Consider the following 15,744-nt stretch of genomic DNA (forward strand, 5'->3'; position numbering starts at 1 on the left):
ACTCCAAGCTGAGTGTCTAGGTATCTTGGGCACCAACTATTATGACAGCCATGATACCAATAAATGCTCTTATACTGTAAACCCAGAACCAGAGGGCTAGACACAATGATATTGTAACAGCCTGAATCAGGATGGGGTGCAGATATATTACGAGGCTGGCCGAATGGGGTGGGTCCCACAATAGATACAACTCGGTGTAAGTTAATGTGATGTGCCATACAAGCACACGCCACAACATTACATAACAGGGGAGCCCCCTTTATCACCGACTTTAAACGCCATGGTCTCATGTTTTATGAACTTCGTAAATGTTTCACTGTCGCTGGTGTCACTGAAAATTCCATACCTCTGTCACTGTAATTGGTAAGCCTCTGAACCTAATGAACGTAATAAACTGTATGTATAATGCCTTGTAATTAGCCCTAATTATTGCTTTACTGTTCACATCCATGTATGGAAACCCCAACCTCTGTTATATGCCTTATACAGCAATCTCCTATGTATATGAGTGTGTGCTGACCCCCCACCCTATAATCTCTTGTTTTGTATACTAACAGCCCTCAACCGGCCTTTGTAACTTGCCCATGAACTGCTTTCCAGTGCGTTTATGTGTGTCCAGACCCATCCTACAATGTGGGTGTGTCTATCTCAGTACTAAATACCATACATGGGGCCCCTCAGGCCAGATAGATCATGAATCGCATTTGGTGTCATCCGTGTATTTGGTTACCGACCCAACATGTAATTTGTGTGTGTCTGTGTGTTATTATCATACCTTCCCCTACCCACCTCTGACATCGAACTCATGTATAATTCTACCCTATATATATGTATATATATATATATATATATATATATATATATATATATATATATATATATATATATATATATATATATATATATATATATATATTATCCCTGGGGATAGGGGACTAAGAATACTTCCCACGTATTCCCTGCGTGTCGTAAAAGGCGACTAAAAGGGGAGGGAGCGGGTGGCTGGAAATCCTCCCCTCTCGTTTTTTTTTATTTTCCAAAACAAGGAACAGAGAAGGGGGCCAGGTGAGGATATTCCCTCTAAGGCCCAGTCCTCTGTTCTTAACGCTACCTCGCTAACGCGGGAAATGGCGAATAGTTTGAAAAAAAAAAAAAAAAAAAAAATATATATATATATATATATATATATATATATATATATATATATATATATATATATATATATATATTATCCCTGGGGATAGGGGAGAAAGAATACTTCCCATGTATTCCCTGCGTGTCGTAGAAGGCGACTAAAAGGGAAGGGAGCGGGGGGCTGGAAATCCTCCCCCTCTTGTTTTTTTTTTTTTTTTTTTTTTTTTTTTCCCCAAAGAAGGAACAGAGAAGGGGGCCAGATGAGGATATTCCCTCAAAGGCCCAGTCCTCTGTTCTTAACGCTACCTCGCTAATGCGCTGGTGGCTGATTCATGTGTGAAACTGCAGAAGCTGGTGACTGAGTTTGGTAAAGTGTGTGGAAGAAGAAAGTTAAGAGTAAATGTGAATAAGAGCAAGGTTATTAGGTACAGTAGGGTTGAGGGTCAAGTCAATTGGGAGGTGAGTGTGAATGGAGAAAAACTGGAGGAAGTTAAGTGTTTTAGATATCTGGGAGTGGATCTGGCAGCGGATGGAACCATGGAAGCGGAAGTGGATCATAGGGTGGGGGAGGGGGCGAAAATTCTGGGGGCCTTGAAGAATGTGTGCAAGTCGAGAACATTATCTCGGAAAGCAAAAATGGGTATGTTTGAAGGAATAGTGGTTCCAACAATGTTGTATGGTTGCGAGGCGTGGGCTATGGATAGAGTTGTGCGCAGGAGGATGGATGTGCTGGAAATGAGATGTTTGAGGACAATGTGTGGTGTGAGGTGGTTTGATCGAGTGAGTAACGTAAGGGTAAGAGAGATGTGTGGAAATAAAAAGAGCGTGGTTGAGAGAGCAGAAGAGGGTGTTTTGAAGTGGTTTGGGCACATGGAGAGGATGAGTGAGGAAAGATTGACCAAGAGGATATATGTGTCGGAGGTGGAGGGAACAAGGAGAAGAGGGAGACCAAATTGGAGGTGGAAAGATGGAGTGAAAAAGATTTTGTGTGATCGGGGCCTGAACATGCAGGAGGGTGAAAGGAGGGCAAGGAATAGAGTGAATTGGAGCGATGTGGTATACCGGGGCTGACGTGCTGTCAGTGGATTGAATCAAGGCATGTGAAGCGTCTGGGGTAAACCATGGAAAGCTGTGTAGGTATGTATATTTGCGTGTGTGGACGTATGTATATACATGTGTATGGGGGGGGGGGGCCATTTCTTTCGTCTGTTTCCTTGCGCTACCTCGCAAACGCGGGAGACAGCGACAAAGTATAAAAAAAAAAAAAAAAAAATATATATATATATATATATATATATATATATATATATATATATATGGGTATTGCCCCATCACGTATTCTGCCTGAATATGTGTGAAGAGTACTTGGGTCACGCACCCCAACTCTGTAACCTGCGTCGTATTCACCTACATCTGTATCATTCTCTACTCTCAAGGTGTACGGAGTGGTGGATGCCATATGTCTTGTGTATGCCAATGTTTTGTAGAGTGGTTAATAATGTGTTTAAGCTATCTAATTAAACTTCTTTTATCACGATGTTAGATGAGTACTCGAGGAATGACAACTTAATTCATACTTCCGACAAGTGGTAAGCAATTTTGCCATAATTGAGACAAAACCAGTGTCTAGCGTACCCAAGCGCGTTAAATTAGGACTCCAGTGAGCATTAAGCCGGAGCGCAGCGGCAACACCAGTGGTGATGCAAGAACTGTCACACCATGAAGACATGCCACACAAGCATCCATCGCGCGGACCCAGCGTTAATAAGAACCAACGTGCAGACGCCACTCCACACCATCCTCTGACTCTCAGTGATCCAGAGGTTTATGAATGAGTTTTATACCCTCTATCTGCGTCATGAGGTTTCACACGTGTAGTAGACTTAACACTCGAAAGCCATCGGTAATCCGACTCTGGTTGGTCCTTCGCCATCAAGAAGTTTCCCGACAAAACTCCTAAAATCGATCAACTTTTCTCTTCGGTGGTTAAGATTCCAACGCCTTTGCTCCGGTGCTGCCCTCGCACGTTGAAGGGAGAAGCATAGTAGCAATTCACCCACTGCCGTCGGCAACACCCTTTGCCATCAGGTAGCCGGGTCGGCTGCCAAAACGTGAGCTGTGAGGCAGCCTCTCTGCTCAGAACAAAGAAACTTGGCTTCATCATCATCCCGACTGGGTGTAAACAGGAGGCGATGCTGCACAACCTCACGTCTGTAGCGCTGCTCCGCGACAGAGCGTCATATAAAAGGAGACATGAAGAACGTTCTCATCCATGTCAAATGAGACACTGTCGTTCGAAGGGTTCATCAGTTCTTCCCTTCTCTCCTCCTCCTTTCTCGTTCACATGTGCACATCATGGTCTCTGTTCTTCGGTATACATGGAGTCAAATCTACGGAAGGAGTCCAGCTAAGTAACCCCCCCATGGCACCTTGACAGGCGCTGTACACTCCCTGTCTGATGACCTCGCTCATGCGAAATACTTCAAAGAATCATGGAATTTCTACCTTAAACCTTAGATTACTGACGGCTTACCTGGATTACTGCTGGGGAGCTTCAACTATTAGCCCGCACGAGAGCATTCTGTCCGGCATGCCTCTGGGTTCCAAGCCTACCAGGGTCAATTTCGATGAAGAGATGGGAGACTTTGTAAGAAGTACTGAAGAGAGAATCAAAATCCTGATGTCCAGGAAGCTCTCTCCTTCCTTGCCAGATGTTCAAATTTTATCGAGATTAATCGACATCCTGAAGGGATCCTTAATTTTCATGAAAGTCATGCTCAAGAAATATGATGAAACACATATGTCTATCATGAGATGACCAAGAACTATCGCTTATTTGACTTCCAAAAAAAAAATAAACAACATCCACGTAAGAAACTAAGTGTTACTGAGATCCATATTGCCTTCTGGGGCGCCCCTCCAGCTTTCTGTCTTTCACTGCATTCCCCAGCGAAATGAAGTCTCAAATGATGCCAGAGGCCTTCACTTCAGCACCTTTAAAAGGGCTATAGCTACGGCAAATTGGCCTTTTAATCTATTTCTGCTTGCGTTCTGTCGTTCATTGATGGCTAAGAACCGTTGCATCTACAGTCTCCATATTTGGGGCGCAGGTCATGCAGACTTTACGTAGGTAAGTTTTTAACTGACAGCAAGTTAGCCTTGAAGTGTCGGTGTGCTAATTTCTTTACTCCACGGTAGAACTGTTGCACCTAGAGGCCTCAGAGCTTGGATGTAGGTGTACATCAGGATCCGGGGAATGTCTTAAGCTACGACACGTTGGCCTTGAAGGCCAATTTGAGGCAACCAGAGGCTGCTTTTCCGAAGCCCTTTACGAATGCACTTAGTTCACTGCACCCAGTGAAAACAGATCAAAGCTAGAAATCGTAGTGAATGTACCTCACGATCAAAGGTAGGATGATGCAAGGGTGCCAGAGCCTGGCCTTAAAGGCCAAAAAAGGCCACACATTTTTTTCTAATTGACATATGACCTTTTTCATGAAGCTATTTTCTTTGGGCAGTAACCCAGCTGGGATTTGCATATCAGTCTCCTGTGTCGCACACTATCGAATGTTTTTTTTTTTTCTTCTTGTTTTGGTAGTTAAGGTATAGTACACCTGAGGGTACTTTTGAGTCCCAGTTGGAATATATAACATTGACCAATTTGGGCAAATTTGCTGAACACGATCTTTTGTGTTGTCTGACACTTTTTCGTGATCTTTAGATATCACAGTCTAGTCTAATCATTTCATTTTTCTTTTACATCCTTCTACCCAGAACTGACGTGAGGATAAATAGGCGGCAATTCAAAGCTCATTTCTTACCCTCTTATTTAGGGGTGACATTAGACATTCGCCATTTCCAGTCATGTTAATTCCGTTCGTGATTTGTGAAATTGTATAGCGGCCCACAGCCACTCCTCACAGTGTCTCTCACCTTGCTGACGACGCCTTGTCTTGGTGGCAGGTCACAGCGGGTGACCTCCACACCTGACCTAATCCAATCGACAGAGAAATGAGTTTGGTGGGCCCCAACCTACGTCCGGCCCTGTTGTATTACCCCGTAACAATGCCATGACCCTACACCTTCAGTAGCTCAATGCCTCAGCGCTATTTCACCTCGTGTATCTTAATCAACGAAGCATAATTGTTGTTTAACGTGTTCCCGTCTCTCTCTCTCTCTCTCTCTCTCTCTCTCTCTCTCTCTCTCTCTCTCTCTCTCTCTCTCTCTCTCTCTCTCTCTCTCTCATACCTCTCATACCACGCCAACAACCCGGCCAGAACACCAGCTGAGAACGTGTTCGTAATAGGAAATTATCAACTGCCATCTGTACTTTGAGACATCTTGCGGCTCGGTCATCAAGGCCAGACGATACGTCTGGGTTAAATTAGTCCATCTGGTTATACTTTATAACTTCTTAAATTCCATTACCTCTAACTTTACGCCACCTGACCTTCAAAATCTCGCGGCTGGTGGTTTGCCTGCTTCTTTTTCCCGACGGTTCATATGCAGAATTGCAGGATTTGGTTAATAGAGTCATTTCCTAGTCGAGGATTGCACTACATGTAATCTGATAACAAACTGTTATCACAACAAAGGCACTAACAGCTTTACAAATCAATTTAACATGAGTGTACTTCTCTACGTAATGTCTGTGCCTTCGGTACACGGTTTCAAGCTAGATTCAGGCGATATATGTTTTTCCCTCGTTGTCAGAATGATCCAGTAAATGCTATGCTTCGTAACCGTATGGCTACGTTCGCATCTGTCAAGTCTGGAGAACCACACGCAAGAAATTCCCTCCCGGACACCGTAAGAAAATACCATTTGTCATTTCAGTTAAACGTACCATCATCAGACTCTCCTTCTGTGAGAAATACTGGAGTGGGCAAGATTACTGAATTTTCTTCAGAGCTTTTATAATCCATTGTGGATATATGGCATAATATGGAAAATAAACATCATTAAATGGCTCAAGGTAGAAATCCTGGGGAGCAAAGAGGGAGGGAAATGCCCAAGTGATGACGCAACAGTCAGCGTAGCGCAAATGTTTTTCTCTGTCTTGGCAAGGAGTAGTAGTAGGAGGCAAGCGCGCCCCAGCCAACCCGCTCCATCTCTTCCTCGACGAGGAAGGAAAACTGAAATCGTGGCGCTTCGGGTGGTGAAAGAATTACCACATTCTTTTGGCCGTCTTACTTCGCCCAAAGCAGTTAATATACCTCAGGTTCCCCTAGCAGCTTGAGGAACTCTGGCCTTGTGTGATAATGGCTTTTTTTTTTTTGTAGTGAGTTAGTTAACGCTATCTCTGTGATAAATGAGATATTTCTTGGGTATTTATATATATGTGTGTGTCTGGTTTGGGGGGTTCCTTTATATAAGTTCTGATCCTTCGTAACATATTTTGAGACATGTTTAAAACTTAGAGACTCTTTGTTTCTTAGGCTATCTCTCACTGTCTCTTCTCCCAACCTTCTTTAGCTTATTCTTATTTCTCTGTTACTTTATCTGATTATTCCTGCAAACATCTGCTCTCTTCCTCCAAACCCTTGTCTGAGGGTTTACCTGTAAATATTTGTTCGATTCACCTTCTGATCTTAAGTCTGGAACCCTTCCTTCAAAACCTTGCTTGAAGTTCGCTGAAAACCGTTGTTGGAGTCTCCCTACAAACTCATGCTTGAGTCTTCCTCCAAGTTTATTACTTGAGTTTCTCTCTCAACCCTCACAGTGTCCTCCTCCAAGCTCTTACTTGAGTCCCTTAAAAAGCTTGAGTTTCCCTCTTCGTTTTCTTCGAGACCTTTATATATGAACCTTTGAAGCCTTTGCTCGAGAACTTCATCGAAACACTTGGGTAAATCATTCTTCAAACACCTTGCTCAACCCTCCTCACAAACACTGCTTCGAGTCCCCTTCAAAAACCTCAACTTGAACCTTCCTCCACACCGAAGGCTGAACATAGCGTCATATAGTCTATTATATGTTCTAAAACTATAGTCTATTATATGTTCTATAACGTCATATAGTCTATTTTATGTTCTATCATATCATTTCACTTTTATTAAAGTCTACCACCAGTCTACTCTTCCCTGCAGCACTTATGAAAGTCTACCACCTATCTACTTTCTCCTGCAGCATTTATGAAAGTCTACCACCTATCTACTTTCTCCTGCAGCTTTTACGAAAGTCTACCACCTATCTACTTTCTCCTGCAGCTTTTATGAAAGTCTACCACCTGTCTACTCTCTCCTGCAGCACTTGTATATAAATCGGGCGAAACAAATACAACAGAAAATTGCAGCAGGTCATTGCAAGACGTTATGAAATCACATCGCTGGCTGATAACATATCGCGACATCTCGAACCCCACGTTAAGTTATAAAAGATCAACGGTAACGTGGAAATATTTCTTCGTACGATGTCCATCCTGGCAACATCCTGGCTGAAGCAGGATTAGAAAAAAAAAAAAATATATGGAGAAGAGAAAAAGTTTCACCATCTCTCATTTTCATCGACCGCTGTCCTCCAGTCTTGAAATGCCAACAGTTTGTGCCAAAAAATCAAACAAAATGCTGGAAATGTGGATCACAGTTGTACTACGGAGCTGCGACCTGAATGGGGTTCACCTCACTGGCTGTGTTCTCCTCCTCCCTCACAGGAGAGACACTCTAGGAATAATGGTGGTGTTCCTGCTACACCCACAACCATATGGCATAGAGCCGTACCAGCCTCTCCCACCTCCCACTCACGAGTCTACATAATGGCCACCGTCAAGACCTTTACAGTTCAGTGAGTGAGTGTTTCTTACGTATATATATATATATATATATATATATATATATATATATATATATATATATATATTCTTTCTGTCTATGGGGATAGGGGAGAAAGAATACTTCCCACGTATTCTCTGCGTGTCGTAGAAGGCGACTAAAAGGGGAGGGAGCGGGGGGGCTGGAAATCCTCCCCTCTCGTTTTCTTTTTTATTCAATTTTTCCAAAAGAAGGAACAGAGAAGGGGGCCAGGTGAGGATATTCCCTTAAAGACCCAGTCCTCTGTTCTTAACGCTACCTCGCTAACGTGGAAAATGGCGAATAGTACGAAAAATATATATATATATTCTTTCATACTTAATCGCCGTTCCCCGCGTTTACGAGAGTCAGGGACAGACGAAGAAAGACCACATTCGCTCACATCCATTTTACATCTGTCATTTGTAATGCCTCACAATCATAGTTCCTTATCTACGACCAGGTCCCACAGACCTTTCCATGGTTTAGCCTGGACGTTTCACATGGCCTGGTTCAGTTCACTGACAGCACGTCGACCCCTGTACACCACATCGTTTCAATTCACTGTATCCCGCTCACGCCTTTCATCCTCCTGCATGTTCAGGCCCCGATCGCTCAAAATCTTTTTCACTCCATCCTTCCACCTCCAAATAAGTCTCCCTGTTCTTGTTCCCTCCACTTCTGACACATTTATCCTCTTTTTTCGACCTTTTCTCACTCATTCTATATGTCCAAACAATTTCAGCTCTCTCTCAACCAAACTCTTTTTATTACCACACATCTCTCTTACAATTTCATCCCTTACTCGATTAAACCACCTCACATCACATCCTGCCCTCAAACATTTTATTTCCAACACATCCATCCCCCTCCGCACAACCCTATCTATAGCCCATGCATCGCATCCATATAATATTGTTGGGAGCACTGTACCTCCAAACACATCAAATTTTGCCCTCAAGATACCAGATAATGGTTCCTCTTTCCACACATTTCACATACATGTCATCCGGGGTTCCCGGTTCCGCACGGAAAAAGATAGTTTATAAAAGAGGTTTCCTGTCAATTCGAAAAACAAAAATAAATACCTGAAACATTGTGTTATTAAATGATCATTGTAGTGATCCTTGCGGATTTTACGAGTTCTGTTATCAAACAAGAAATTACAAAAGATGGTTTAAGTAAAGTCAATAAACATTGAGCTGATGCTAATACACATCTCGACATTCCATATGCTGTAGTGAACCAAGTGTAATAATCTACACGTCTCTGGAAAGAGGCCTTTGCTGGCCTCAATACAACCCTGAAGGACAAGATGTGGGTGCAACCGCTCAGCTGTGAAAGAGTAGCAAGAAAAGCACGGAAACAAATGCAAAAACAGGTCTTCCTAAGTAAATCAATCCCCTTGGACTTACGTGCTCAACACTCCTCCTTTTTCCTTTATCTTCCCAAAGTCTTTCCAAGGTCTTCTTCAGATCCTCTTTAGGATCTTCAGATCCTCTTTAGGATCTTCAGATCCTCTTTCTTGGAAATCTTTTTATAACACCTATTTTCACGTTTGACATTTCGTTTATGTTACTGACTGCAACAAGTGTCATGTTCTTTTCAAATCTGATGATAATAACGAGAAGAATTGATCCTTGCAAATTTTCTAGCCTATCAGATGGGCAGTTTTCCTTCACAAGAATAACTTATTAAAAGGTTATGATTGTGATAAAATCGCCAAGGGAAGAAAGGGAGGAATACATCACCCCATCTGATACAAACCTTAAATTTTAGATCAAGTCACAGTGGATTGGATGACGTAGCATCCGATGGTTACATGATAAAAGATGCAAAGTTTAACTTGGTTTGTAAATATGTTGCTCCCCCTTTGTACCATTGTTATTTTCATTTGAAGATGATTATACCTTCATGCACGTTGACGAGTGTTTGTTTACTAAATGGCGTCCTAGCTACGTCTCTTCGTTGTATATCAACTGACTGTTATATTTCTCTCTTGTGTCTCCCCTGATGATGTGATCATTACAGGAAAGTGCACTTGGGAACTTATCGTGTTTCTTTTTCCCCGTGGACTCGTAGATTCCGAATATACTTGATCGCACGCAAAATTGTGATCCTTTCCAATATATATATATATATATATATATATATATATATATATATATATATATATATATATATATATATATATCGCTACCTCGCAAACGCGGGAGACAGCGACAAAGCAAAAAAAAAAAAAAAAATATATATATATATATATATATATATATATATATATATATATATATATATATATATATATATATGTGTGTGTGTGTGTGTGTGTGTGTGTGTGTGTGTGTGTGTGTGTGTGTGTGTGTGTATTTAATACGCCACACACATCCATAAATTTCCAAAAGGTAACGTTATCGCTTCTGCTTTTCCCATATCAAAAGCTGAACTCTGACGTCACTGTAGCTGTAAGACCTGACGGGTGTTTCTCACCTCACACAGGTGTCGTGGGTGCGGCAGAGGGACGCGGACATCCTGACGGTAGACCGCTACACCTTCGTCAGGGACGACCGGCTCACCGTCCACTTCACGCCCGACGCTACAGACACGGGGACCTGGACGCTGGTCATCAAGTACGTGCAGGAGCGCGACGCCGGCACCTACGAGTGTCAGATCTCCACCGAGCCTAAAATGTCCATGCTCGTCCACCTCAACGTCATAGGTCAGTACTTAACGTGTGTGTGTGTGTGTGTGTGTGTGTGTGTGTGTGTGTGTGTGTGACCAGTGGATCTTACTCTGTCAGCCATCATCCCTTTTATACCTACTAGTCTTAAGTCTTATTACAAGGTTATCATAGTGTTATTACAAGGCGAATCTTCGGCAATCCATGCTACTTATTACAAGGCGAATCTATCTTCGGCTGATGATGCAAAATCCATGCTCAAGGTTCTTCATTGCCCAGCCACTACTTCAAGGTGTGTGTGTGTGTGTGTGTGTGTGTGTGTGTGTGTGTGTGTGTGTGTGTGTGTGTGTGTGTGTGTGTGTATTGCCAGTGGGTCTTATTTTGTCAGCCATCACCTCTTATATACCGACTAGTTTTATCATAAGGCTTTACCTGATGACGAAGCCATGCTTAACGTTCTCAATCACTGCCCAACCACTAACGTCAAGGTGCATGGTTACTCCACCTGGACTTGTGTCAAAGGTTCATGAGTTATTCATAGGAGGTTCTTCACTCCCAAGCCTCTACTTCAAGGTGTGTGTGCGGTACGTCAGTTGGACTTGTGTTATAGGTTCATGAATCATTCATGATGAATTACACCGTTGAAGTCCCGTATTATAAGCCAGTCTCTCGTTCAAGGTGTGTGTCATGCCAGGTGACGGTGTGTAATGGGCGAGTATTGTAGCTGTGATGCATGAGACGTGGGATATTTCTTCTCACGACAGATCAACCTTCTGTTCCTGGCTTATAGTTTAATAAGCTTATCTGTTACTAGTCAAGTCTGTTGTTTATGGCGAATGAATGTATTCTTGTAAAGGCAACACGACAGTCAGATGACTCTCTCCACACATTTTAACATCATGAAGAACCTATATCATATCGCAGAGATCCCACCGTATCATACCTTTATGACTACATTTCTAAGAAGTAAAAGTTCCTAAAATATATTCCCACTACGGATGTTCATAGCTCTTTCTCCAATATATATATATATATATATATATATATATATATATATATATATATATATATATATTCCTATGAGTCCACGGGGAAAATGAAACACGAAAAGTTCCCAAGTGCACTTTCGTGTAATAATCACATCATCAGGGGAGACACAAGAGAGGAATATAACACTCAGTTGCTATAGATCGAAGAGACGAAGCTAGGACGCCATTTGGTAAACATGTGACAATCACATGTTTACCAAATGGCGTCCTAGCTTCGTCTCTTCGATCTATAGCAACTGAGTGTTATATTCCTCTCTTGTGTCTCCCCTGATGATGTGATTATTACACGAAAGTGCACTTGGGAACTTTTCGTGTTTCATTTTCCCTGTGGACTCATAGGAATATCTTGATCACGCGCAAAATTGTGATCCTTTCCAATACTATATATATATATATATATATATATATATATATATATATATATATATATATATATATATATATATATATATATATATATCACCTAAACAGATAGAGTTTCTTAGTTACTTTTACTGGGCTTGGTAGAAAGAACAGCATATAGAAAACATTAGCGCAGTGTAGGCTTATCATCATTTTCTGGAATATGTACCCAACCTTTCCCAAGAAGAAAAGAAAAAATCCCTCCCTCCAAAAAAATAAAAATCACTCTCCTCAAAGAAACAGTTCGGGTCATACACGTAGGAGACGAAACTGATTCAGGTACAGACAGGACACACGGGTGAGGTCGTGTGTGTAAGAGCAGGATGAACAGTGAGGTGCAGTGCAGGTCACCATCGCCGTCTCGCTGACTCTGACCCAAAGGAACTCCTTCATGATACCTCCATACGGCGGACGGCAGACGAACGACTGAGAATTATGTGTAGGGTAAAGTCAGAGGACAATCTGGACACGATGGGCGAACTTATTTCACTCGGATTGCCTTTCTATATCCCTCTATCTATCAATCAATCAAATACATATATATATATATATATATATATATATATATATATATATATATATATATATATATATATATATATATCTTTCTTTTTCTTTCATACTATTCGCCATTTCCCGCCTCAGCGAGGTAGCGTTAAAAACAGAGGACTGGGCCTCTGAGGGAATATCCTCACCTGGCCCCCATCTCTGTTCCTTCCTCTGGAAAAAAAGAAAAAAAAGAAAAATGAGAGGGGAATATATCCAGCCCCCCGCTCCCTTCCCTTTTAGTCGCCTTCTACGACACGCAGGGAATACGTGGGAAGTATTCTTTCTCCCCTATCCCCAGGGATAATATATATATATATATATATATATATATATATATATATATATATATATATATATATATATATATATTACTGGACCTCGCCTGCTTGCGGTTACGCCGCAAGCGAAATGACATTTCAGGTAGGCTGCAGCATCGGCTGTAGGACAATCTCGCCGAGATTCCTAGAAAACGAGTCCATCGTTGTCTTACCACTGGAAGTTGGTTGCCGGGCCTCAAGGCTGAGAGAGAGTGAGAAGATGAGAGAGAGAGAGAGAGAGAGAGAGAGAGAGAGAGAGAGAGAGAGAGAGAGAGAGAGAGAGAGAGAGAGAGAGAGAGAGAGAGAGAGAGAGACGGATTAAGAAAAGAAGCTTAAACTTCGGCAGCTTTATATCGTTTATTCATTCATTTTAATAAATGAATTTTACATACAGGTTCACTCGTTTCCAAAGACCAACAGTTCAACTTTCCCATAACAGTTACGTCGAGTCAACAATTTCCGTGGGGATACAAGTGATTTCCATCGGCCAGGCAACTTCTGACAGTCAACATTTTGGAAATCTAACGCAATACGCAATGCTAAAACAAAACAAAGAAATGTTCGAAGGAGCTCATTTGACTGGGTAACTTGCCTATCTAACGTTTCAAAAAAAAAGAAAAAGAATTCCAAGGAACTCATTTGACGGGTAACTTGCCTAACTACCGTTTAAAAAAAAAAATGTTCAAAGGAACTCGTTTCATTGGGTAACATGCCTATCTATCGTTTGATACTTGCTGGAAGTGGTGCAGTTAGTTCTCTACGTTGAGGCTTGAGGCCAAAGTCAGTCGGGTCTCAGCTGTGTAGTGTAAGGGGGAGTGAGGAAAGTAGAGGTGGCTCAGGGATAGGCCTATCCTGAAATAGAAAAAATATCTCGACCATTTTATTATTGTAATTATTTTCATAAAAAAAGCTGTCCTCATGGGAGCCGTGCCTCATCTTTCCTAAAGGTGAGGTGCTCTTCTTCCTCCTCCTCCTCCTCCTCATTCTCCTCTGTACTCACTGGAGATTCATCTTTGGGGTTACACCTCCAAGCTACTACTACATGTAGGTCGACATTAGAATCTATATTCATCTATCTATCTGTCTATCTGTCTCTATCCGTACATAAATATATCAGGTGCCGCTTGCTTACCATTGCGTCCTAGCTACGTCTCTTTCTTTCATATCAACTGACTGTTCTATATCTCATTCTTGTATCTCCAATGATGATGTGATCATTGCACGAAAGTGCACTTGGGAAATTATCGTGTTTCATTGTCGAGTAAGTAATGAAAGAGTAAGAGAGATGTGTGGTAATAAAAAAAAAGTGTGGTTAAGAGAGCAGAAGAGGGTGTATTGAAATGATTTGGTCACATGTAGAGAATGAGAGGAAAGATTGACAGAGGATATATGTGTCAGAGGTGGAGGGAACGAAGAGATGTGGGAGACCAAATTGGAGGTGGAAGGATGGAGTGAAAAAGATTTTGAGCGATCGAGGCCTAAACATACAGGAGGGTGAAAGGCGTGCAAGGAATAGAGAGAAATGGAACGATGTGGCTACCGGGGTCGACGTGCTGTCAATGGATTGAACCAGGGCATGTGAAGCGTCTGGGGTAAACCATGGAAAGTTTTGTGGGGCCTGGATGTGGAAAGGGAGCTGTGGTTTCGGTGTATTACACATGACAGTTAGAGACTAAGTGTGAAAGAATGTGGCCTCTGTTGTCTTTCCCTAGCGCTACCTCTTGCGCGCGCGGTGGGAGCGGTGTGCCATTTCATGTGTGGCGGGGTGGCGAAAGGAATGGATGAAGGCAGCAAGTATGGATATGTACATGTGTATATATGTATATGTCTGTGTATGTATATGTATGTATACGTTGAAATGTATATGTATGTATATGTGCGTGTGTGGGCGTTTATGTATATACATGCGTATGTGGGTGGGTTGGCCCATTCTTTCGTCTGCTTCCTTGCGCTACTCGCTAACGCGGGAGACAGCGACGAAGTATAATAAAAAAAAAAAAAAAAAAAAAAAAAATATATATATATATATATATATATATATATATATATATATATATATATATATATATATATATATATATACACATTCGACAGTCAACAGTATTTTGGAATAAAGTTCGGTTGGGGGCCATTGCAAAGGAAGCTATAGGAAAATGGGAGAATACCTTCAAAAAGTATAGGCAGCACTGCTCGAACCCTCTAAACTTCAACTTTCCCCACTCAGCACAGCTTTCAGTGCGCCTCCAATTTTTCTTTCCTTGTTTTACTTCCAGCTTCAGGTTTCCCCACTACCATTCCTACAACGCACACCCACATACCAACTCGCATTCACGGCCTTCAGGCCTTCGCCATGCAAACTGAAATTAAACTGTGATGTCCTGCCCAGTTCTTTTTCCACAGACTCGCGTATTAATTCTATTCGCGTTCACTTCCAGCATCGTCCTCAAACTTACAACATTGAAGCGACCGAGCACTTCCACGAAGTTCTTCCTCTGGTTTAGTTAAAACAGTTAGCACAGCATCATCTGCACATAGCAACACTGGCTACTTGCATTTGGTTTCGCCACAACTATGTGTTTACACTGCCAGCATCCCACCTCACTCTCGACTCATTTAATACCCAAATCCATAAATGACACCAAATCAACGAGAGATGAGACCCCTGTCATTTATTTCGAGCCACTCGCTCATATCATCACTATTACTCAAGCACTACTCCCATTGTAAAAGATGTATGTGGTATTCATTATTACTTTCTGAATCACTTCAGCGTATGCTTTTTCTGACTCCATAAATGTCGCAGACTATCCTTCTCTTTAATCATCCTCTAC

General features: G+C 41.9%; 1 protein-coding gene across 1 annotated transcript in view; it reads left to right on the forward strand.

Annotated features, from left to right (window-relative positions):
- Positions 1 to 15,744, forward strand: part of LOC139750795 (junctional adhesion molecule-like) — a 135,815-nt gene that overhangs the window by 101,971 nt on the left and 18,100 nt on the right. The window contains exon 4 of the mRNA XM_071665541.1: positions 10,416 to 10,635. Coding sequence (XP_071521642.1) covers positions 10,416 to 10,635 — 220 coding nt within the window. The remainder of the gene's footprint in view (positions 1 to 10,415; positions 10,636 to 15,744) is intronic.

This window comes from Panulirus ornatus, chromosome 10, assembly GCF_036320965.1.
Source record: "Panulirus ornatus isolate Po-2019 chromosome 10, ASM3632096v1, whole genome shotgun sequence".
NCBI classification, from domain to species: Eukaryota; Metazoa; Arthropoda; class Malacostraca; order Decapoda; family Palinuridae; genus Panulirus; species Panulirus ornatus.